At 36.1% G+C, this 23,742-nt stretch overlaps 2 protein-coding genes across 2 annotated transcripts in view; both read right to left on the bottom strand.

Moving 5' to 3' along the window:
- The window catches only part of cltca (clathrin, heavy chain a (Hc)), a 34,636-nt gene extending 20,814 nt beyond the window's left edge, over positions 1–13,822 (bottom strand). The window contains exons 1-5 of the mRNA XM_079861159.1: positions 13,523–13,822; positions 5,583–5,790; positions 919–1,187; positions 502–663; positions 23–136 (exon numbers count right to left, since the gene is read on the bottom strand). Coding sequence (XP_079717285.1) covers positions 23–136; positions 502–663; positions 919–1,187; positions 5,583–5,790; positions 13,523–13,564 — 795 coding nt within the window. The 5' untranslated portion in view covers positions 13,565–13,822. The remainder of the gene's footprint in view (positions 1–22; positions 137–501; positions 664–918; positions 1,188–5,582; positions 5,791–13,522) is intronic.
- Positions 13,823–14,953: 1,131 nt separating this feature from the next.
- Positions 14,954–22,853, bottom strand: btg3 (B-cell translocation gene 3). The gene is made up of 5 exons (XM_079860933.1): positions 22,767–22,853; positions 20,779–20,985; positions 20,503–20,640; positions 20,223–20,424; positions 14,954–16,041 (listed from the first exon to the last, which is right to left on the bottom strand). The coding sequence occupies exons 2-5, from the start codon at positions 20,949–20,951 to the stop codon at positions 15,829–15,831; spliced, it is 726 nt and encodes a 241-aa protein (XP_079717059.1). The 5' UTR covers positions 20,952–20,985; positions 22,767–22,853; the 3' UTR covers positions 14,954–15,828.
- Positions 22,854–23,742: the final 889 nt, after the last annotated feature.

Here is a 23,742-nt window from a genome sequence, read left to right as displayed (position 1 = left end):
AAAAGACCAAGAAACCTCATACCTGCATGGCCACGGGGAAGTCATTTTGCGCTTCTGGAGGGAAGAATACATCCACAGCTTTCTTTGGGAATGGCTGGTTGCCAGTCGGTGGTGTCCCCACTTCAATAATATGAAGCTGCATAGTGAATCCTTTAGTAAATTTCATGTTGTGACGTAATACACACATCTCAAAGTGCTTCAAAAATGATGCAACAGGTGTAAGAGACAAATTAAGCTATCATCAATAATTAGCTCTGGAAAGTAATTAAATTAGGTGAATGTTGTTCAATAATATTAGCAACATGAACATCTGAAACTAAAACTAGCAAGCTACATGACCTCTTCCTCAAAAACGGCAGTTAACACCCAAAAAACTGTCCAGACAACTTCCTATTTTTCTTAGACAACCATGTTAGGAATGCTGGTAATTTGGTCATTTATGCAGAGTAAAATGTTTCTAGTTAATGCAATTAAATACTATATAGACATTTGGCAATGCACCTTTCCTCCTGCCTGACCCCGCACAGCGAAACAGAAGAGAGTGGATTCTTCTGTATTCCCCTCCATTTTGAACTGGCCAAAGGCTGCGGCATGACCCTCGATAGGCTGTGACACCTTCCTGTCAACTGAGTACAGCTGCATGGCACCAACAACTCTGTTTTGCTATAACAAGAAACAGAATAATAGAGAGATTGGAAAAAATTTGATTTGATTTAATATCCAATATCTGACTGACAGAAAAACAAAAGAAATGATTAACTAAAATAATAATAATAAATAAATAACAGAAAAAGTCATTTATATAAAAAGGAAATAATGAACGCAAGAAATAAAGAAAACAATATCTCATTGTGAGCACGTGTATGTCTAGAATAGTGTGCATAATTCCTGAGTGATTATTTAAAATGATTATGACACCTGAGCAGAAATGCCAATGAGCAGCAGCCACTTCTGCTTGGCATCGGTGCGGTAGTTGATGATTTGACAGCCTGCCAGGCTGGAATGTCTGTCAAACACTTTGACCGGCTGAGAGTCTCCCTCCATGCTCCAATGATAGACAGCGTTATCGGTCACCAGGGCGACCGTGTTAAGAGAGATCCACTTCCAGAAAGTGACATCATCGGTCATGGTGTGGGCTTTCATCTTACTCTTCATCTCGATGTTAAAGATCTGAAGGGTTTTGGCAGCTGAGAGGAACAAAGGAGAAATTTCATTGTAGAAAACATTTTGACTTTTATACACATAAAAGCATTTAATTAGATTACAAAAGAAATCAGGGTAGAAATATTGTCAGTCATGGCTGGAAGTGCATCAGGCAAGCCCACCATGACAGCTCATTCAGCAGTTAGACAAATGAAGCCAAGCAAATCAAAAAGCGAGTGTGGAGAGAATTTGTGAACGGAACACAATTTAGACATCTCAAATTAAACACGAGAGACTGATTTCATCTTAGCACAAGACATAATGTGTGTTATGGGAAAGGAAAACTTGGCGGGAACTCACCTGATTAACTTCCAACCGATTATTCATAAAAACAAACACTAATCTACGTGGTAAATTACTTTTCAGGTTCCAGTTAATTGATCTTTGTGTACCGATACAATTAAGACAAGGATTGCAGTATAATGCAAAGATTTTTAAAGTCAACATGAAATGTTTTACTTTTGGTTTCGCTGACAGCTTTTGAGGCAGCCATTAGACCAGGATGTGGAGGCTGAAGGTGAAGTTCACCCAAAACAATTTTTTTCAAATAATGTAAAATGATTGCATTAATTTGAGGAAGGTTATGCACAAGAGTAACCCAAAATTATGCCTAAATATTTGGGACTTGTTAACATTTCCCCAGCCTCTGTGACTTAGATGTCAGTAGAATATTAATGTTTCAAAGAAGTTTTATTTACTTCTTTACATTTAATAAAATGTATACAAATAAAAAAAAAATAGGAACAGGAATGTGTATTAAGTGTGTATTTTTTTTTTAACTTCAAACAGCTTGCTGGTCAGATCTATTTTTTCCGTGCTGGCATTACTATCAGTTGCGATGAAATGGAAGTAGTGTACTAGTGAAAGATCTTTTCTTCCACATCCAAGTGAAACAGATTATCGAAAAAGAAACGTTGGGCCAGGACTTGGTTCTATCCATTGCTTGATTGGATTTTGAGATGTAGGTGTTACACAAAAAAAAACGGAGTCAGATCTGAATGCAAGCTTGCAAGGACAGGGTTTAGACAGCCTATGATTGGAAAAATCTAGCAAACATCATCAGAAGGAAGTCTTATTTTCACAGAAAAGATCTAATTCAATCAAGATTAAAAAAATATATAAATATGAATGAATGAATCATTCATACTAAAATAAATGCATTTTGAAAATAGATTGATTTCATGTCGACTTTACATTTTCATTAGAACTTGTGTGAGATCGCAGGCTGATGTGAAGCTGATTGCTGCAGAGGTCAGAATTTACACTATATGCATCGACGGAAGCAAATGAACATGTTTCAGGCCTGTGTGGATATGATTCCTATAATACAACCTAACACTCATCACATGGCAAGGGTGGTAGCGTGAGAATTACAGAGTGAGAAAGGGATAGAAGGGATTTAAATCCACATTTAAGATTGTCTCAACATAATAAGAGGGCTATAAACAGCACTATAGTCCTAAACACCCTAAACAGAAGAAAACAACAACAACGTCTCAACATAATAATAAATAGGCCTACATCAGGGATGGAAATTAGCACCCGCCACCAGCCAAATGCGGGTGATTTTGTGTTGTGGCGGGTAAACTCGCTTCACCTACCGGCCACCGTGGCGGGTAAATAAAAATAGCATACTGTTTCACACAGACGGCGGACACTTTTAGAAAAAAAAAAAAAATGTGGCGTTACATCGCAGGCGTTAAGAGGTCTGCAGAGAAAACATATTTGCCTTAACTTAACATTGAAATCACTCGCGCCGGACGCGCTATACGCACCGACGGGAACGCGACGGTGGAGCGTTTTTAAGATTTCCACTCTGAAGGGTGGTTTCACTTTTTTGCGTTTTTAAGCCCCAAAAACGCCGTCGCCGTCTAAACGAAAGGCACATCTGATAAAATATTTTTACGTTTTCACCCGCGAGCGTTCTCGTGTAAACAGGGCCTAATAGTTTCATTGTTGGGACTAAAAACGTAAAACTGGAAGCCATAAAATACCACGAATCATCCAAATGCCACATCCAGGTAAAAAAGAGAAATATATATATATATAAGAGAGAAAGAGTGTATAAGAGAGAAATAGAAAATGTCAGTATTTCATTGAGACTTGAGATTAAATAAACTGCTTAAAGGGATACTCCACTTTAAAATGAAAATTCTGTCATCATATATTCACCCTCATGTTGTTTCAAACCTGTATGAATTTCTTTCTTCTGCTGAACAGAAAGGAAGATATTTAGAAGAATGTCAGTAACCAGACAGTTTCTGGTCTCATTGACTTCCATGGTATATTTTTTTCCTACTATGGAAGTCAATGAGACCAGAAACTGTCTGGTTACTGACATTCTTCTAAATATCTTCCTCTCTGTTTAGCAGAAGAAAGAAATTCATACAGGTTTGAAACAACATGAGGGTGAGTATATGATGACAGAATTTTCATTTTTAAGTGGTATTAATTTTCACATGCAGTTACACATTGTCGGTTAAAAATAAGAAAGTGGCTGGTAAAAACATTGAGTGGCTGGTAGATTTTGAAATCCACCAGCCACAGTGGCCGGTGGACAAAAAAGTTAATTTCCATCCCTGGCCTACATGTCAAGGAGCTCAAATCCTGCTTTTGGACATCTAACTCAATACAGAGTGTGGTTCCAACCTAGCTCTAAACTGAAAGCCTTAACTGGTTCATATGGTTGACATTGACAAAAAAATCGGATTTAATAATATTCCAAATTTGGAGAGTCAGTCCTGAAGATCAGCAAATCAGATTTATATGCAGTGTGAACAAAGGTCAAAAGCAAAACTGTGCAAGTCTAGATCATTTCAGGTTAAATATTGCTCAGGAAATGTGCTGGTTGATTCGTGCATGATATTGTGAATCCAAAATAGGCTAATAAAATGGTCTGTAGCCACAAACAAACAAATCAATTTAAAGCTAATCTAATTTGAAACGGCAACTGACTGTTTTGGCTCTCAAATGCCAGCCATTCACTGCTCTTATTTCTTCTATTGAAAAGTCAAAGCAAACAGGTTTGATGCTACAAATAAACGTTTTTCAAGCAGAACATTTTATTTATTATGCCGTTTTACCAATTAACTTCACTTAATGTATCAGTTACAGTTAATAACATGCTAAGAATGAGAGAGATGACTATGAAATAGCCATTTGCACAGTATGACAACTCTACAGAGGCTCTAAGCTTAGTGCTAAAAGCTATTGATATTTATTCATAGCTATAGATATAACATCAACCATGACACTGATACAGTGTTAGTTACACAATTTCTACCTAAACATAAGCTGCATAGTGATTAAAACCTAATGGACTATGAACTACCACAAGAACCATAAAACTATGAGGCTACCTTTACCCAGGTTCATTTATATGGACTTAAGACATTTGATGTTAAGATTACATAGTGAGGGTGGAGGAAAGGACTCAATATGGCAAGCATTTAAAAAATATATAATAATTGAAATTAAACAAACAGAAAAGCACATGTACGCCCAACAATATTTCAGACCCCAGGAAGAGAAACTGGATTACTTATGTCTACAGAAATCAACATGATGTGAAAATTCAAGCTATGAATTTTGTGAAAGTCGAATCCTGTTTAGCCGAATTGGGTTAATTATGTGGTATATTGTTGGCTAAACAGTCTTTATCTATGTAAACATTATCAGAGAAATGCCACGACATGTTTGCTTTCCACACGGCTTGAATTTGCATGGAGCCCAAGTCCGAACTTTGAGGCACACCTCTCCAATTTACAACGGCAATATTGTAGATTTTCAAACTGCCGTTGTTCTCAAAACACATTCACTACATCAAAATATTTTAACTTCTAAAGTGTATATGAACAATGTGTATGCATATCCTAAAACATTACTTAATACATTTTCTAGCTTGAAGTGGAGGCTCTAGAAACACCTACACAAGGTTAAGCAATGAGGCCAAACAACTCTACATGATGTTTATTTTAGAAACAGGATTATAACTTTCACAAATCATTGTACTAAAATATTAACTCACCGTCTGCATACACATGAGAAAGCAGCAACAAAAAAGGAAACAAAACAAAAAGACAAAGCAATTATGGCTGCATGACAAAAAATACACAACATATCATGTTACTGTAGGCTAAGATGTAGACTACAATGAGGAAAATGCAAAATCATTTGCTCCAGAAATTGTTCTAGTATAATTTAAACTAAAAAGAAACTCTGTGTTAATGAATGAAACTAAGAAAACAACATACTTAAGTTCTAGTTTAAAAAACAATTGGTTTGGATCGATTCTATGATTCAGTTTAGCTAAAAATGCAGTAGTTATTACAATTAGGTTAATATGGGTATCTGTGGCTCTAATAATCTATATCTCCTACCTTTAAGTGCAATGACTTTGCTCGCAGGGTTCATGATGGCGCTGTCTGCAGAGATGGGCCTGCGGATGGGGGTGTTAGGGTCCGCCATGTCGATGATCACCACCTGTGCCTGTTCTCCGACCTTCTCCCGGATACAGATGAATTTATCCGATTCCATCGTCAGGGTGCTGAACCCGATGTTGGCCGGGTTGATCCCCAAATTTTGGAGCTAGGAAATTTCATTTTTTATTAGTTTAATTGAATTTGATTGAAAACATAATACACAAAAGGAATATATATATATATAACATTGTGATTTATGATGACAATTCCCATTTTAAAAGTGTATACAAACAAGAACATATCCTTTTCAAGAGCCATGCATGAAATAATCACACATGGGGATTATGTTACATTATATCATGTTTCACTCTGACCCTGTGAATTATTACAAGAATTGATCTTTAAGAAAAAATCAATGACTGTGTAAGCTACCCCACACTACTGACTGAAAAGGCATAATTTACAAGGGGCACAAACACACCAAAGAGTCACAAAGAACTTTGTTCCAAGAACTTTTGTCCTTTTTGCTGACAAAATTTCAGCAGCAGTGGTGTCTTTTGTAGCTTATGAGATTAACAATAATTTTTCACAGACAAAAAAGGCATAGGACCAGCAAAACCTCCCTTTCCCCACTCCACTAAGCCAAACACATGGATTCACTGTCTGAAAAGGCCTTGAGGAATTTATCTCAGGGACACACAAAGAACAGACACAAGAAACAGATACATTGGTTAACTAAGTCACCTTATTATATGCAGTGAATTTTTTTTATTTTACTGTAAAATCGTCCAATTTATGTTTTTTGCACGTAAAAACTTTGAATTAATGTATAATTTACAGAGAAAAATAGTAAACGAACATTCTCAGAAGTCCCTTCATTTATTGGAAAATTGTTGCGAATCGCAAGAGTCACTAACAGGCTAACCTTTTTACAAGCACACAGCTACGCATCTGGAAAGATCAGAAGAGGAGAGACAAAAACACTTCAATTATCCAATAGAGCACTTGAACATCCACGGTTTCCCTCAATTACCTCAGATACAAAAACAGCAGGTCAGACTTTTTCTCGACACAAGCTGCTCAACAGATAAAGCAAGACAACAAATAACCTTTCACCAAATAAATGCACATAATAGTTAAGGTCAAGTAATCGCGTTTTAATTTCAGCTTTTAAAGGCTTATGGCCAATGGTTTTAATTTGATCAGCTATCAAGTGATTAATATCAGTGGCATCTCATTCTCTACCCAATAACTTTTCGTGTAGGGCCACGTAGGGAACATACCAGGTAATACTCAACACTGATAAGGAACTCATATCCGCTAACGAAACATGTTTCAAAGACGATTTCAAGCTATTAAAGAGATACTATCTCAGGTCATAACTAATAGAACTAAACCAACCATGATGAGACTCAGGTATCAGTCAATTAGAGACAAAAATAAAAAGTCAGTGGGACACCAGCTTAGCAGCACCACACCAGCTGTCTTAGAAGTCTGAGTCACCAAAGGCTCAGTCAGAAAGACTGACCCTGAGATCGATGGAGAATAAGATCTGCACTTGCACTCAGAGAAGCAGTGTGATCTGCACACTAATAAATGCTGATCTTTTCTTGTAAATTAGTCCAATTCTAACTTGTCTGTCTTAGACAGCATGATTCACACCATGTGACTAAGCACCACATGTAGACGAGAAAATGCAGAGACATCAAATCTGAAGAGACTTACGTTTGAAATGGGTTCAGAGAGGAGCAGAGGAGGAGGATTTAGTGTAGGAGACATCTTGACTTCAGGCATTTTCAACTAAACTGACAGCTGCTTCTGAAACGACTCTTCTCATATCAAGTCAGATGGCCAAAAGGGTGAAGTTGTAACTTTGTTTCTGATGAGCAGCCAAAACCAAGCCTTGGTTTTTATCAGCCTCCAGACAGATCTCGAATACCAGCAAGCTCAAACAGAGGTGGCAGTTGAGTTTGAGACACAGACGTATCGCCAAACGCGACTCTAATGTTCGAAACCGTGCGCCAGCTGCCGGCACCATTGAATTACGGAGATCAGAGCTGACAGCTGGACACACAGGGATGAGTATCCGTGGTCTTATGTAACATCACTTACAGTATTCAACGAAAAACTGTGACACAAATGAACCGTGACGCTGTACAGGAGAAGAGTCCTCTGTGACATTAACAAAGCAGTTATTTGCCAATAGTGCCGCTATGCTCCCAAGACTATTTGTTTTGTCTAAAATCCACTTGTTTTTGCTTTGCATTTTGGGCTGATAACAGCCTCAAAGAGCATAACTGAATTAAAGATGACTTGAAAGCACAAGGACAAATTTTAAGGATAAATTTGTCAGATGTTATTATTAATGCATTATTATTTACATAAAGTTATGCGACTACAAAGTCTATTATATGGCTTTGGAAAACTTGGAATATAGTGCATGATTTGTTTGGACTACACTTAAGGCAGTTTTATGATAATTTTTCAAGTACTTTTTGGAACTTTGACAGCCCCTTATCCCAACCCACTTTTGAATTATATGGAATAAAACAGAGTGAACCTAAACCAGAACTTCTCCTTTTGTGTTCTACAGAAGAAAGAACGTCATAGGGGTTTAAGAAATCATGAGGGTGAGTAAACAATAACATTTTTCATTTTTGGCTGAACAAACCCAAATTACAAGGACCTTGGATATCTAATACAGAGGTTGTACACGAAATAATAAACCTTACTGACTGATAATTATTGTGAAGGGCAGCAAAGACTTGGAGTTTTGTTCTTTAAGTTGCTAAATACTAAATTACTAAACTAAGTAACTAAATATTAACACATAGCCTACTAGAGTCAGTTTAGCCAGCAATGAAATGCTTTATCTATGCCTCATGCTGCAGTTCTTAGGCCTAATCAAAGAACAAGGATGAACAGGAAATACATTTTCTAGGAAGAGCTCAACGGAATTAGCAGCAACATTTATCAATGGGTAACGGACGCTGACACACCCGAAGCAACACCCACATTCCTTTGTCATGTGGCACAGAAAGCCACATCATCACTAGCTACTAAGCAAGAATTATGAAATGAAAAAATAAAATCAAAATAAAATAAAACCAAATTATATAAAATATATATATTTTTAAATATAGTAAATAAGCTATTTTCATGGCAGTTAAAAATTAGGTACAAATTATTATTACATATTTAAAAAAGGAGATAAGGGATAAACAGAGAATTTATAGAAATATAAAATGAATTTACATGAAAAAAAAATAAAATAAAAAATAATTGTAAATACAAAATATTGCTACTGAGAGAACTGTAGCCTGCTCACGAACATTGCTGTGACCTTTCTTACTGCATTTCAAAGATGACATCACACATGATGACATCACTGCTGAGCAGGCGGTTCTGATTGGCTGAGGGGAAGCTCTGCCATTCCAAGCTCTCATAACGCAATGAGAGACTGTGAAGCAAACGTAAGTGAAAGAGCACTCTCTGCTGTAGCGTCAGCCTTAGGCCAAGCGTGATTCATCCACAGCATGTACCTGCTGTTTGCTTCAGTGTCGTCACAGACATGCCCAGAAACTAACTCTCTTTCCCATTAGGTAGTTCATCACTGTCCAGCCTCCAAGAACATGCTGCGTAGCTCAAGAAACGGCTATTCGAAAATAGCCAGTCCCTTCCCCAGAAATCTCTGGTATGTGCATGGGTGCGATATTGATTTTATCCTGGCAAGGAATTTAAATCAATAATTGCTAGGTGGTACAAGGAAAGCTGCTCTTTTTGTACCAGAAATAATTCAGTTCAGAGAAAGATATTGAAGGTGACTATTAATTTTAAACATATTAAGTCAGATATGCGCAGGATCTGATATACACTACAGGTCAAAAGTTTGGACATGCATACTCACGGTTTATTAATTCCTAGAATAACACACTATTATTTGATCTTGTATCCAACTTGACAATGAAAAAATAAATCATTTAAAGCATTTGAGCATAAACTTTTCAAATGATTAGGCCTAGATGAAATTTCAATCAAGTGTGTTTACAGCATGGTAAACTCAAATAGCTGGCAATTGCATGTGTTCAATGACATAGAAAACCAAATGGAATTATCAAGCGTTTTTTTTTAAAGCATTGACAATCTCTCCCATCTCTGCTGGTGTATAACTGACTTCCCATTTTAGACTGTTTATTTTACAGTGGTTAGATAAAGATCAGTACTGTGAACTTTACCAGTGAGTTAGCAAACTAAAGACAACATATGAGAGATGATTGTATGAACAACAGATGAAGAAAGAGACAGACGTTAGCCGAATCATGCCAGCTTGTACATCGAGATTTCTTCAAACAAAAAATTCAGATGCAAAGTAAGGGGCTGTTGTGTTCACACAGAATGCGTTTTTCCATTCCAATGCGCTACTTTTCCATTTTTTTTCTATGTGAACAATATATTTGGACAAAGTAACATGGCAAGTGTGCATGCAGCTACACGTACATTGAGCTAACTTGCATAACATGGTCCCATTAGGACATTAAAGTTGCCTCCCCGCTGGCACTTTCACTGGCCATCACCAGTGTGGCATTCCACATTAAACCTTAAGAACAACCACAGACACTTGACTTAAGGTTAACTTGAGCGGTTGCTCTGTTATGCTGACCTAGACTACTTTTGAAGTGTTCATGCTTTTAGCACATTTTGATGGCCGAGCTTTGCTTTCACAAATCAGGGCAAGTGAGAGAAACGCGTAAAACTTGAAGTGTCAAGAGCTTCTTTGGGTTTGAGCAGATAAATTCAGCACGTCATTTAAAATCATGACTTTTTAAAGCTGTCAGCACATTTTTTTCTCCAACCTCCTGTGCTCATTTAACCCCTTTCCTTCACCATCCAGGGAAATATGGCGCCTTGCTCAGCACAAACCCCTTGTGCCTTATGATAGCAGGAGGCTCGGGGAAGGATACACAATATGCTGAGGCTTGCACAACACTGCCATCGTCCTCCATAACAGGAAGCTGGGACCCATTGTGTAGAAAGCTAAATCAACATATTAAGAGCTGTGACCATATGACCAAAGGTGACATGTGACCAGCCTAACAGGTTCATTCTGGACAGCAGAGCGGGAAGTGAACGGGAAAGGGAATAGAAGGAATGAATCCTCTCCACAAAGAAATCCGAGTTCAGCCAATGCTGAGCAGCTCCAAATGGATAATGGATCTCCAACTACATGAGACAGTCATGTGTGATCAGCAGGGTAGAGTTCAAAGATCAAATGCATTCACATGGCTTTAAGGTAACGTATTAAACAGCATCACATAAAACACACGAAATCCATCTGAAGATCACCTGACTTGCCCCCGTATAATGCTTACGTTACTCTTAAAACCCAGAGTAATTTACTCAGGTGATCTGCATTAAAATCAATGCACTACAGGTTATGAGAAACAAGTAGGCTAACTTTCTGCATTGCACTTTGATGCGCTTTGAGCATTCAATGAGTTAAGGATTTTATACATTGCATTCGATTGTAACAGTCATTGCCTGGTTTTTAGTTTGCATTGCTTAGGTAAGGCAATTGCAAAGAGATAACATCTAAAACATAGACCTACTGCCCTTGTATACATGAAATCATCTGGTAGTAAATTATGTTCGCATTTAAACTGCAGGTCTTGAAGCCCAACTCCGATTTGTCTATATCCGATTTTTTGGAAGACCAGCTTACATTTTTTAAAAGTGACCCATATCCGATATCTGAATTTACACTATACACTTGGCGAAACAACCCAAGGTAGACATACTGACCCGAAAAAGGCTTAGGCCAGAAAGGAAGTAAAAATGGCACAATTTGCAATGGACGCAGACGAAATAATACAAGCTTTTGCTCTCCACGCCATCTAACATTGGTCACTTAAGGCGACAAAAAAGAAAAAGAAAAAGAGGAGAGCCCTTGTTGCAGCCTGAACATTAAAAAGAGTCATGTGATCGCAGTTGGGGTCGACCACCTGATGTACGACTCGTATTGACGGGAATATCCGATCGGTCCGCTTACATGGCAGACACAAATGCACGTATCCGATTCATATCGGATTGATTTCCACATATGAACGAGGCTTGAAGCCGATCGGAGGATATCAGAATCCATGTGCTTTTTCCTGCTTACCATTGGTCATATCCGATCCGTGCCACATTGGAGGAAAAAAAAAATTGGAATTGGGTCACTTGAACCATGTAAATGAGGCCTCAATAATTTATACGGAAAATGTCAGTTTCGGTGACTAGACATCAGTTCTGCAAACATTAACATACCAATCAATATACTTTTAATTTGGCATCTAACTGCTGCGCCTCAGATTTCAGCAATCCGAAATAAGCAGCTCTACGATTCGGACTACATGAGCAGGTTTTGTCTTTATGAAACTGATCCTATTCCTACTGACTCCTGTTGTACTCTTACCACTTCACTGGAAAAGTGCTGTTCCACATTTGCATTTCATGAAGTGAAAATTCCACCTGAGGACTTCAGGCTCTTTTTGGTCCATTATGCTCTGTTTTTTTTTTTTTTTTTAAACACTACTCACCTTGCAATCAGTATCCCAAAATCTGACAAAATTTGACAGGATATATAGAATGGCATGCATTTCAATCTGTCCGCCCGTAATCAAAATCCTGTTTGGTGCCAGTTGGATACTACAATTGTATTTGAGAATTAAACTAAATAATCAGTCAATAGCCAAAGTTTGCCACATTAATGACATCTAATCGTATCTAAATGGGTGGTTCTCATCCAAAATAAGCTGTGATGTGGACCAGACCTACACAAAACTATGACAAAATGACACACACAGACTGTTACAGGCCTGACACTGTGCAAATATGATGTTAAACAATATCTAATTGATCTAGCAGTAGGATTGTTGGTCATAATATGACCTATGTCAAGGACACAGAAGCAATACATATTTTTAAAAAATACCAAAATACACTCAAAACGAGACAATGGGTTAAGTTGCATTACAAGTATAATTAGTGACCAAAATGAGTTACTCTAATTCATTAACTGACTGAGACTAAGGGACTGAGAGCCTCAACTGAGATAGTATAAACATAAGAAGTGACAGCAAAGCAATGTATAATTTCATTGCAAAATAATGAACGGTTGCAGAGGTATCATGGGACCACACACACGTCTATAGGTGGGGCACTTAACACCTGCTACCAGGTAATCTCGACACCTCAAACATAAACCGGTCTTATTACGTTATAATAGGCCAGGGAACCGTGTATAAAACAAGACGGAATCTCTTCGATCACATACAGTGATTCATTTCAAAAAATAAAAGAGTGTTTATTTTAAGTTTTTCTCCGTAGATGTTTATATATATATATATATATATATATATATATATATATATATATATATATATATATATAGTACACACACACACACGAGGACACAACCAGAGGCCAAGACAGCTGACTAGTGTAGATAAGCCCTGTGACTGCAAATCTCAATATATTCTCAATCTTCCTGCCATAAATCATTTCCAAGCTACGTTATAGTTTCAATACACTAAATTCGCCAAACCCCTGTGAATGTTCGAAGAATTATGACCAAAAAGGATGTCTGGGAAGGCAGATCACTAGATTGATTTTGTGTGTGTGTGTGTGTGTGTGTGTCACAGCCAGTATTTAATATTCAGCTGGATAACACCGACCGTAGCTAAGCTAGCTAACTCCCTTGCTAACGTTACTTACTACCGCTACTGGTGGGAGGTCATATTCATCAGGGAATGGGTTACTACGTCTGTTCATTAAAAAAAAAAACACACACTGACGTTTTCACTACAATCGCATAATAAAATAAACGAGACCCTCATTTTAAGATGTTTCAAAGTCCTTACCTGCAGGTGCTCCTGGAATCTGATGGGCAGGATTTGAGCCATGATGATGGTGGTTTCTCTTCGCTTTCCTCTCTAATTCCTGCTATTATTTCTGCCTAATCTAAACTACTCCAGAGCCGAGAATGAATGGAGGTGGTCTTGTGTATTTTGGGGGGGCAGATGAACCGGGAATGTGTTAGGTTTCTCTAGTCGCCCGTTGAATGTAAATGAGGCGCTTCAACTCCAGAATGTCAACCGCCGCTGAGAGGAACTCTAGAAACCTGCAATGGCGGCGGAACCCGTCCGGTGGAGAAACGCACCGGAAAGAGACGTAGATCTCAATGGAGGCGGAGGGATACGAGCACTGCGGAGAAGAGGGATTTTAGTTTGTTTGACTATAAAATGTTAGTAATATACACGTAGGGATATTATGAATGTGTTATACGTATTTTTTTTTAACATGGGAGAACTTAATAAGATAAGTTTGAGCGTAAAGGCTGAGGGTACTAGTTCTTTGCGAATCGCCCTTTGCTTTTTGCCACATCATTCGTCCTCGTGAATTGACGTCAGTTCCGATATTATTTCTTATGTTTTATTTGTATATTACACAGGCAGGGGCGTTTTTCTAGGCTTTCATCAGTACTGGGGAACGGTAGCCTACTTGAAGTGTTTGCGTGTATTTAGTAATGTTTTGATAGTCTTTAGGTAGGAAAATGCAGTACATAGCAGCTAGTCGTTTTCAATGCAGGTGTTGAACTTAATAAAGATATTCTTCATCGCAGGCCATTTAACAGTATGATTCATTTGCAGGTTTGTAAATAAATCGCTATTTTTGTTCTTTGTGTTCAACGTATCTCATGTTTAGCTGAGTGAAAACCCACTCCGAACGAGTCAGTGTACGAGATATGTCCGAATCATTCAAACTGAATGGCGCTGTTTCTGTTTGCCGAATTGACCAAAATTATAGAAAAGAACCGATTCATTTGAGAATGATTCATTTGCTAATCGGGTGGCGCTAGTTTTAGAAAATTAGGTTGGAGAACTTGTTTTATTTACTTGACTGCCAAGATTATATTTATTATTTGTAATATGTGCATTTGTTTTTGCAAGTGTAAAACAGCACATTATTAGTTCAAATACTGAATCAATTAATTGAAAAATGCGTACATATATATATATATATATATATATATATATATATATATATATATATAATCACACACAATTGTTCATTAATCTACCATAGATTTGCATAGAAAATGTGCAATTATAAATCTTTATTCCAGAAAGTGGATTGGTGCAGTAGAAGACACTTTAATATGATATTTTGGAGCGTAATGCAATATGTAATATAACTAATGAAATAAATAATTATGACAATAATGCACTGTGGTGCATATTAGATGCACACTATTGTAATGTGTAACAGACAAGGGTGTGGGAAAAAAAATGAAATGAATTTGTTGGTCAATTCCTTTCGAGTCTGTAATGGTGGGGCTGATAGCCATGAATTTTAGTCATTTCCTCTTAAACTTGGTCAGAGTTTGTGAACAGTTAGCTCTGCTCAGAGGAAGGTGTGGCCAGCATAGTGAACTTGTTGATCCGAGTTGTAAAAACACATCTGTAATACTTGTGTCAATGTAAAATTTCATACACCACAAAATAAAGAAGCACGGCTTGAGGAAATTAGCTTAAAATAACTAAGTACTATAAAACAATACTGCAGTTCTATGCTATTTAGAAAACAAGTTAAAGATATTGTACACATAGACCTTGCTGCCTGTTCCCTATTTAAAGATAAATTCTATTTCTACTGCCACCTAGCGTTTTTCTAACAAAACTACAAAAACAACAGTTAAATCAAATAACCAAAACCATTTTATATTACTTGAAAATGTTTTTTAATGTTATTCATAATTTAAGTGTTCTAAGCAATACATAATACTTAACTGTGAATAAATAAATCATTTGGTCACTGAAACTATGACAAAAAAAACATGATTTAAAGTGTTATCAAATTATCCCATATAACATAAATACAGCACATATTTCATTACCATTAAAATACTTGAAATATTCCTAATCCAATATGTACGAAGTTTACCATATACATGTTCTATTACAAATAATCTAAAGTGCAAACAGTTACTGTTATCTTTCTTTAAAAAATAGACCAGTCACAAATTCAAAAAACAGTGTGACAGAACTACAAAAATACACTTTTAAAAAATTTGGTCAGTCATCTTAGTGGTAACTTCAAAAAACACTTTTCAATGGAACACCCCTCACATTGACACATATGAACTAACATACTGTAGTAACAGTGGTCACTGAAGCTGGTGTACAAAGTTGGAAGGGCTGCCCCAGTAGCCATGCTTGCTGCGGTAACCCTGTTGGACCCAGCTGTGCGGTTTAAAGGAATGGTTGGGTCTGCAAGGGGGGCGGATCATGTAGTGTGGCCGCTGAGGGTAATGCCCTTTCCCTGGGCTGAATTTCTTTCTTGGTAGAGGATTCCATACTGGGGCACTGGCATATACAAGCTTTACAAAAGAAAGAGATGACAAGAAATTAAAACCATTAGAAACAATGGTTACATACATGTGCATTATATTTCACTGAAAAAAGTGAAATTTCCCTTCAAAAGACTACTACAATTCATCCAAATAGCTCCATTTTTAATTAAATGTACAGACAAATTTGGTATTTTTTTACATTTGCAACTAGATTATTTTCCAAAACCATTCAGCTCTAATATCTGACACAAAGTGGTGAGCCAAGACCAATCTTTGCTTGGCAAGACTGCGATGCTCCCTTTATACCCAAACACGATATCCTCACCTATTACCAATTCACCTGCTTATGACTGTTTCAAAAACAGTTTACAGGGTTCCCAAACCTTGGTTAACTTCAAATTCAAGAACTTTCCAAGATCAATACCCTCAAATTCAAGGACTTAATGTGGGGACACATTTGTTGTGTCCAACAACAAACGCTGAGGTACCGTCGTAGTAGTTTTGTGAGTGTGTGAACGTCATGGCAACATTCAACACAAAGTACCTCACGTGGGAAACACTTAACGTAACGCGTAAATGCGCATAACTAACGTAAATCAAGCAAGCTAGTATGCATAGGCCAGGAAGTGTTGGCGAAATAACACATTAGCGGACCGGAGGGAATTATATGGAATTTTTTCCAGAAAACTTCTTGCACAAAATAAATTGAAGCACTTTCAAGGACCTGTATGTTTATTTTCAAAAACTTTCCAGGGCCTTGAATCTTTTTTCCAGATTCACAAACTTTCAAGGATTTCAAGGACCCATGGAAACCCTGAGTTTAACTTGGATTTTCTAAAAGCTTTTCACTTTAACTTTTTTGGAGTGTGTTGCAGCCATCAAAATTTGTTTACATTTACAAAATATAATTAAGTTGTTCATTGAGAACATTGGAAATCTTTTCTTTGAACTTTTGTCAGTTAGATAAAGTTGAAAGAGAACTAAATCACAGATTCTTGTTTTTATTGCATTTACAAAATGTCCCAACTTTTCAGGATTTAGATTAGTAGAAGACAGTCCATATAATATGATTAATAACCTACAATACCGTTCGGAGAGTTTTAATTAATACTTCTACTCAGCAAGCATGGGCGGCTCTAGGGAGGGGCTAGCAGGTGCTTCAGCACCCCCAAGAAAGGCCAAAGCACCCCGATAGCACGCCCAAAAATAATTTCTGGAAGCAGTTATATTCAGGCTGTATTCTATGGAAGCCCTGAACCGCATGGTGAAGAAAAAAAAAAAAAGTTATTTCAACATAATATCTCGTTATTTCGACATAATATCTCGTTATTTTGACATAATATCTCGTTATTTCGACAAAATATCTGTTATTTTGACATAATAAGGGGACATTAAGCGTTCTTATAATGGTTTTCTATGGGAGGAAAATGCTTAACGTGTAATTAAACATTGCGTTCATATTCTGGGCTCATCTGATTTTTTGTACATAGTATAGCCTACTTTATCATGAATTTAGTATCATAATGATTAATAAATGCATGCACAATTATCCGTTAACTTAAATGTTGCAGATCTCTTTTACTATGCACAAACAAATGCCTTTCAACTTATGTGTGCAAAATTCAGAATTAAATGAATGTGCAGCAATTTGTACAAATAGAGAGTCTGTGGGCCTACTATACGTGTTGTAGCCAATAATTAAATTAGCACACTTAGATTCATATTTGTTAAAATATTATCTTTTTTTTTTTTTTTCATCTATGTTGATTATGAAAAGTGAACAGCATGACAGGATGCAAAATATATCGGGAGACATGGAGTGTGTCAGACATGAATTTGACCGCTTCATTAAGTTTTGTTTTGTAGAAAGCCTTTCTTTAAAGTGAATTTTGTTTTGTATAAATTGTATCTTAATTTTAATCAATTTTTCATCAACCAATTGCCTGGATTTAATAAATGAGAAGAAAATATAGCAGCCAATATAATCATGACATGGAGGCGCCGGCGCGGTCACTTGCATTGCACGTTAACTGGAGCGTATCTCTTCATAAATTAACCAAAACTCGTATGCCTCACAGACATGAGAAATATATCTATAGAAAGCTTGAAATGTCTTTAAAACAAAACAATTCAAAAAGAAATAGGCTGCTCTCTGATTATGTAATCCATTATGTACATTTCACTCAATAGGCGCGTTCACTACGGAGACGGCGATCGTCAACTTCATCTTTGCAGCCGACACTGACACAGAAAACACTAGTTTAATAATAAAAATCAATGCACGCGTGTCACCGGATATACAAATGCACATCTTGCTTGTTGCACACACATATATGTCGAAATAACAAGATATTATGTTGAAATAACATTATTAATAATAAATAATAAATCTTTAAGAATATTTGATTGAATGCTGAATGTTGTGCTTGTTCAATTTAATAAAATTAAAACTTTGTGATAATAATTGAATATAAAATATTGAGTGGCCAAGTTTTGCTCATTTATTAATAGTATTTATATATAGGCCTACTATATATATATATATATATATATATATATATATATATATATATATATATATATATATATATATATATATATATATATATATTAGGGCTGTCAAAGTTAGCGCGTTAATAACGCGTTAACGCAAAATCATATTAACGGCACTAATTTTTTTAACGTGCGATTAACGCAGCGCGTATTTTCTGTTTGACCCGTGGCCCAACCCCTAGTTGGAGAAATGGAGATACACAGTGTTGCTAACTTAGCGACATTGCAGACCCCTTTAGCGATTTTTTCCCTTCAACAAAACTTATTTAGTTTCTGAGAATCTACCGGTACCGCCGGTCTCTCTCTCTCTCTCTCTCTCTCTCTCTCTCTCTCTCTCTCTCTCTCTCTCTCTCTCTCTCTCTCTCTCTCTCTCTCTCTCTCTCTCTCTCTCTCTCTCTCTCTCTCTCTCTCTCTCTCTCTCTCTCTCTCTCTCTCTCTCTCTCTCTCTGCGTCTCGCGCGGAGGAGCAGCGCTTTAACTCAGTTAAGCACAGATATTATGTTGCTTCTCTACTTTTACAAGTATAGCCGAAATCAGAGCACAGATATTGTCTTTATCTTATGTGAATTTGATTTCACCAGACGACGGCTCGATTATCAGAATTTTTGTGCAGATTAACTTAACATCTTGGAAGGGAGAGCTGGTTATGTCTTAATGGGTCGCGTTTCAGTCACCATTTCAAATTCATTCCGTTGTTTGACAACAGAAACAGTAAAATATACCAATGAAAACAGTTTTATTGAGAATTTAGCTTCATCAAAATGGGCACAGAGAGAGACAAACTACAATGTAATAGGCTAATAAATAATAAATGTACATTTAGCATTTTCAGAAGAGCTGCCCTGTCATGCAAAAATCTAAACATGTTTGTGTTAGTAAATTGCTCAGTGCAAAGAAAGAGAAGTAATGGTAACCTGCCATTTTTTTGTTCTTTCTACGTGTCTAATAGACATGAACAAGTTCTTTGAAAAACATCTGTGACCTTTGAAACATCTCATCCTTATGCTCTATATTGACTATGGTTTCAATAATAAACATACATTTGCATAAAGCATCTATATTTATCCATGCCCACGTTGATTAGAGTATTACAAACTTGAAAAGTATTAATTTAAGGTACATTTAGAACAATTTAAAAAATGAGCGATTAAATGCGATTAATCGCGAGTTAACTCATGACAATATGCGATTAATCGCGATTAAAAAAATTAATCGATTGACAGCCCTAATATATATATATATATATATATATATATATATATATACACTTTATAAGAATCCTAACACACAAAAAAGTTTCCACCAAAGTATTAAGCACATCTGTTTTCAACACTGAAAATAAGAAATGTTCTTGAGCACCAATATTAGAATGATGTCTGAAGGATCATGAGACATTGAAGACTGGAATAATTTCACATTTTTAAAAATAACAAAAAAATATTTTAAATTATAATAATAACAATAAAATAATATTTCACAACATTAATATTTTTAATTACTCATTTTTGATCAAGTAAATGTCACTTAGTAAGCAAACTTCTTTCAGAAATAGAAGAAATAGAAAAAAAAAAGAAAAAAAAATACCAACCCCAAAATTTTGAACAGTATTGTGCCTATGGCAATCAAGGCAATACAAATACATTTAGGACATTGTACCTGGTATGGAGAGTGGTTGTAGAGAGGTGGGTTGTACTGGAGCTCTCTGCATGTGGTGTCCTCATCCGAGGAAGATCCGGAGTGGTAATCCGACGTGACCCTCTCCACAGCGCTCGTCACTTTCTTTGTCACATCCTCTTTATCATCATCGTCATCGCTTGAGAAGGTGGCCACAGTGAAACCATGATTCCTCTCGCCATACCTGCAACCATTTCAGAAGTAAATTTCTTTCATATTTGAGCAACATACAGTACATTTGTAAATAAATAGAAAAACTCACCTACAGCACACCTCTCCAGGGTCGACCCAAAGCGTGAGTTCCTTAGGCAGACCAAGGTCTTTGTACTGTACTCCACTCTCAGCACATGCTCTGAGCAATTCAGCATCCTCTTTATGGAAGCGGTTCACTCTGATGCACCTGCACAGGATACATTTATAGCTCATTTTAACATCACATGAAGCATGACATGAATCTTGAACACCTGACTAGATGTGAATCTTAAGAACATGGGAACTAGGATGTCACTGCACAGTACTGCTTATCAGACTGCTGTACCTGAATGCTTGGCCCTTGCTGGGGTTGTCTGGATACCAATGACCCTTGTACTTCTCCTGCAGTGCTACAGTTAACCGCTCCACAAACAGGTCCAACTTGTCTGCTTCCAACTTCTCAGCCTTCTTTATCAACCGCTTCAAGAAAAACACCACCGCTGCTATTTCTTTCTTCATCGTTAGCTGTTCAGCTGAAATTCAGGTCCAACCTCTGTCAATGTAAATATAGAGACTTGATTAAATATTAAATAGATACTTAAATAAATACCACAACAACACCCTTGAATTTAAAATAAATTAACCAAAACATGACTTTCAATTAAAGAACTGAATAAAAAATGTTTTTTTTTTTTTTTATGTAATACAATTAAATTATTACACAACCATTTAAAGGTTTGAGGTCAGTAAAAATGTTTAGAATAATTCAATTAAAATAATTAATAGTAATAATAATTTTAAAAAAATGTATTCAGCAAGAATGCATTACATTGACAGTACAGACATTTCTAACGTTACAAAATATTTCCACTTCAAATAAATGTTGTTCCTCTGAATATTATTCATCAAAGAAACCCCAAAAAGTGTTACAATTTCAACAAAAATATTAAGCAGCACAATTATTTGCATCATTGATCATAAAAAATGTTTCTTGAGCACCAAATCAGCATATTAGAATGATTTCTGAAAGATCATGTGACACTGAAGACTGGAGTAATGATGCTGAAAATTCACAGGAATAAATTACAGCTAAAAAATATATTAAAATATAAAAGTTATTTTAAATTATCATATTTGACAACAACACTATTTTACCAGATTTTTGATCAAATAAATGCAGCCAGATACATTTCAAAAACGAAAATTGTTAAATCTTATTGACCCTCATCTTTTGAATAATGTCATTTTGTATTTATTAAATAAACTAGAAAAAAATGTCACACTCCAAGTAGATAAGAAATCTTTTTTTATTTATTAAATGATTCATTAAATAATAAAATAATCAACACAAAACATATTAGTATTATTATTAATAATAATAAATAACATAAAATAATGGGGGGGGGGGGGGGTTCCCTTCCAATAACTGTTAGGTCAGGTTTCTTTCTAAAACATCAATCTACGCATGTCCCAGAAACATAATCTCTAAGATGTTGGCTGTCTATGAACACAAACCCTAGAGAGAGAGAGCAAGTGATTAACACAAAGCCGGTCAGACGGCGGGACAGAACAGCAGGATGGCGCGCTAATACGTTTGAAAAACAAGACCATGACAGAAATGACCATTCGTTTATGGAACTTAATAGCATAATTTCTAGACTGCATTAAATTTTTATAATTATTGTATACTTTTAAATTCCCGAGTTGTAGTTTAATTTGACCAAATATTATCTAGACTCTAGAAAAACAAACGTCATATTTATAAAAAAACAAACAAACAAACACCTTAATCGGTCTCCAATGTGTAATATATATATAAATATAAAATATATAAATATACCGGTAAAAGAAGTTTTTCTATTTAGTATTTTAAAATACGTCTTATAAAAATATATAACGTCAGGAATGTGTTATATATATATATATATATATATAACACATTCCTGACGTTATATATTTTTATAAGACGTAACAAGTTATTTTAAAATACTAAATAGAAAAACTTCTTTTACCGGTAACGTTATATTTCCCAACTGGACTCCAATTAGTAACACGAGCTAACGGCAACGATCTTATTTAAATGTCATATTAAAACTATACTCCTTTTCCATTTTTAATAAATATTGCAATAATTATTACAAACTGAATCCAGCTAACGTTAACTGTAACTTAGCCTAGCCGAGGTTAACGTGGCCTCGATTCCATTTTCAGTTGGCTTTTCTGACAGTTTCCTTTAAAAACATTAATTTCAAATTATTTTATGTAATATTTGGAGCTTATAAACATTTTACTTTTATGCGAGTTCGCTACATCACTACAAACAAATATACTGACCGTGTTTTCCTTTCATCCACATGTGGCCAACTCCTGCTGCCCGCCTGGCGCACAACACACAGTCCCAGATCTGCTCCGCGCGAATACGGGTGACGTGACTTTGTCTTGTGCGCATGCTTACAGGAAATGATTCATGAGTCGATTCTTTTGATTCACGAAACGAATGATTCATTGATTGACAGAGTGTGGAGAAGAAGAGCTGAGTAGCACACACGTAAATGAATGCAGGTTATAAGTTTCTTTTCTTTTAATCAAATGAATTAAAATAAGTATGCCATTTTTTTTTTTTGGGAACAGAAATGATCAAGTAAAGGCTGGTGTCCTGTCACATGACAATGAGAACTGTGGGCAGTTTTATAAATTGGACAATGGCGCCATCTAGCTTGCAAAGTGGTGCTTGATGAACTGATAAACTCGTGACAGCCAGGGTTTCTGTGTTGTGAAAAAATGACCTAATATCCACTCAGAATGACTATTGTTATCTTTAATTTCAACATGAGCAGCACATGTTGTCAGAAGCGAAATATCTATATCAGGGTATCCACTGCAGTCATAACGAAAGTGCAAAACTTGTGTGGCACATGTCAACAGGAAATACCTATCAGGATGTAGCTCTTACCTCACTTCACACTTCATTATCACAAGGAAATGATAATATTGCAACCTGGATTGCAGGGAATTTAGAACTAAAAACACCATGCAGGGCTTTGTGTATAGGGGTTATTGAATTAAAAGAAAATGGAAATGGAAAAAATGGTGCTGCTTCATGGGTTTTGAGACATGTGGCAGGTTAAATTTAGTGATTTCACTGAGAACTTGCTAAAACTGGCTAAAAACTTGCTCCATCCCAAAATCAGATTGACCAATATTGCTTGAGCACTGTAAAAAGTGAATAGTTGGATCAACTTAAAACAATTACTTCAATTGGTAACACCTAAAGAAATTAAATTTTCTCAACTTAAATTATCACGTTTTA

The sequence above is a fragment of the Squalius cephalus genome (assembly GCF_949319135.1).
Source record: "Squalius cephalus genome assembly, chromosome: 24".
Taxonomy (NCBI): domain Eukaryota; kingdom Metazoa; phylum Chordata; class Actinopteri; order Cypriniformes; family Leuciscidae; genus Squalius; species Squalius cephalus.
Note: the sequence above shows the minus strand (reverse complement) of the source record. Positions and strands in the feature narration are given on the sequence as shown.

Excerpts from the sequence above, each read along its gene's own strand:
- btg3 (XM_079860933.1), bottom strand. The coding sequence starts at position 20,951 with ATGAAGAAAGAAATAGCAGCGGTGGTGTTTTTCTTGAAGCGGTTGATA. Across the intron at positions 20,641-20,778 it reads AGCAAGGGCCAAGCATTCAG|GTGCATCAGAGTGAACCGCT; the intron begins GTACAGCAGTCT and ends TATCCTGTGCAG. Across the intron at positions 20,425-20,502 it reads CCTGGAGAGGTGTGCTGTAG|GTATGGCGAGAGGAATCATG; the intron begins GTGAGTTTTTCT and ends AAATGGTTGCAG.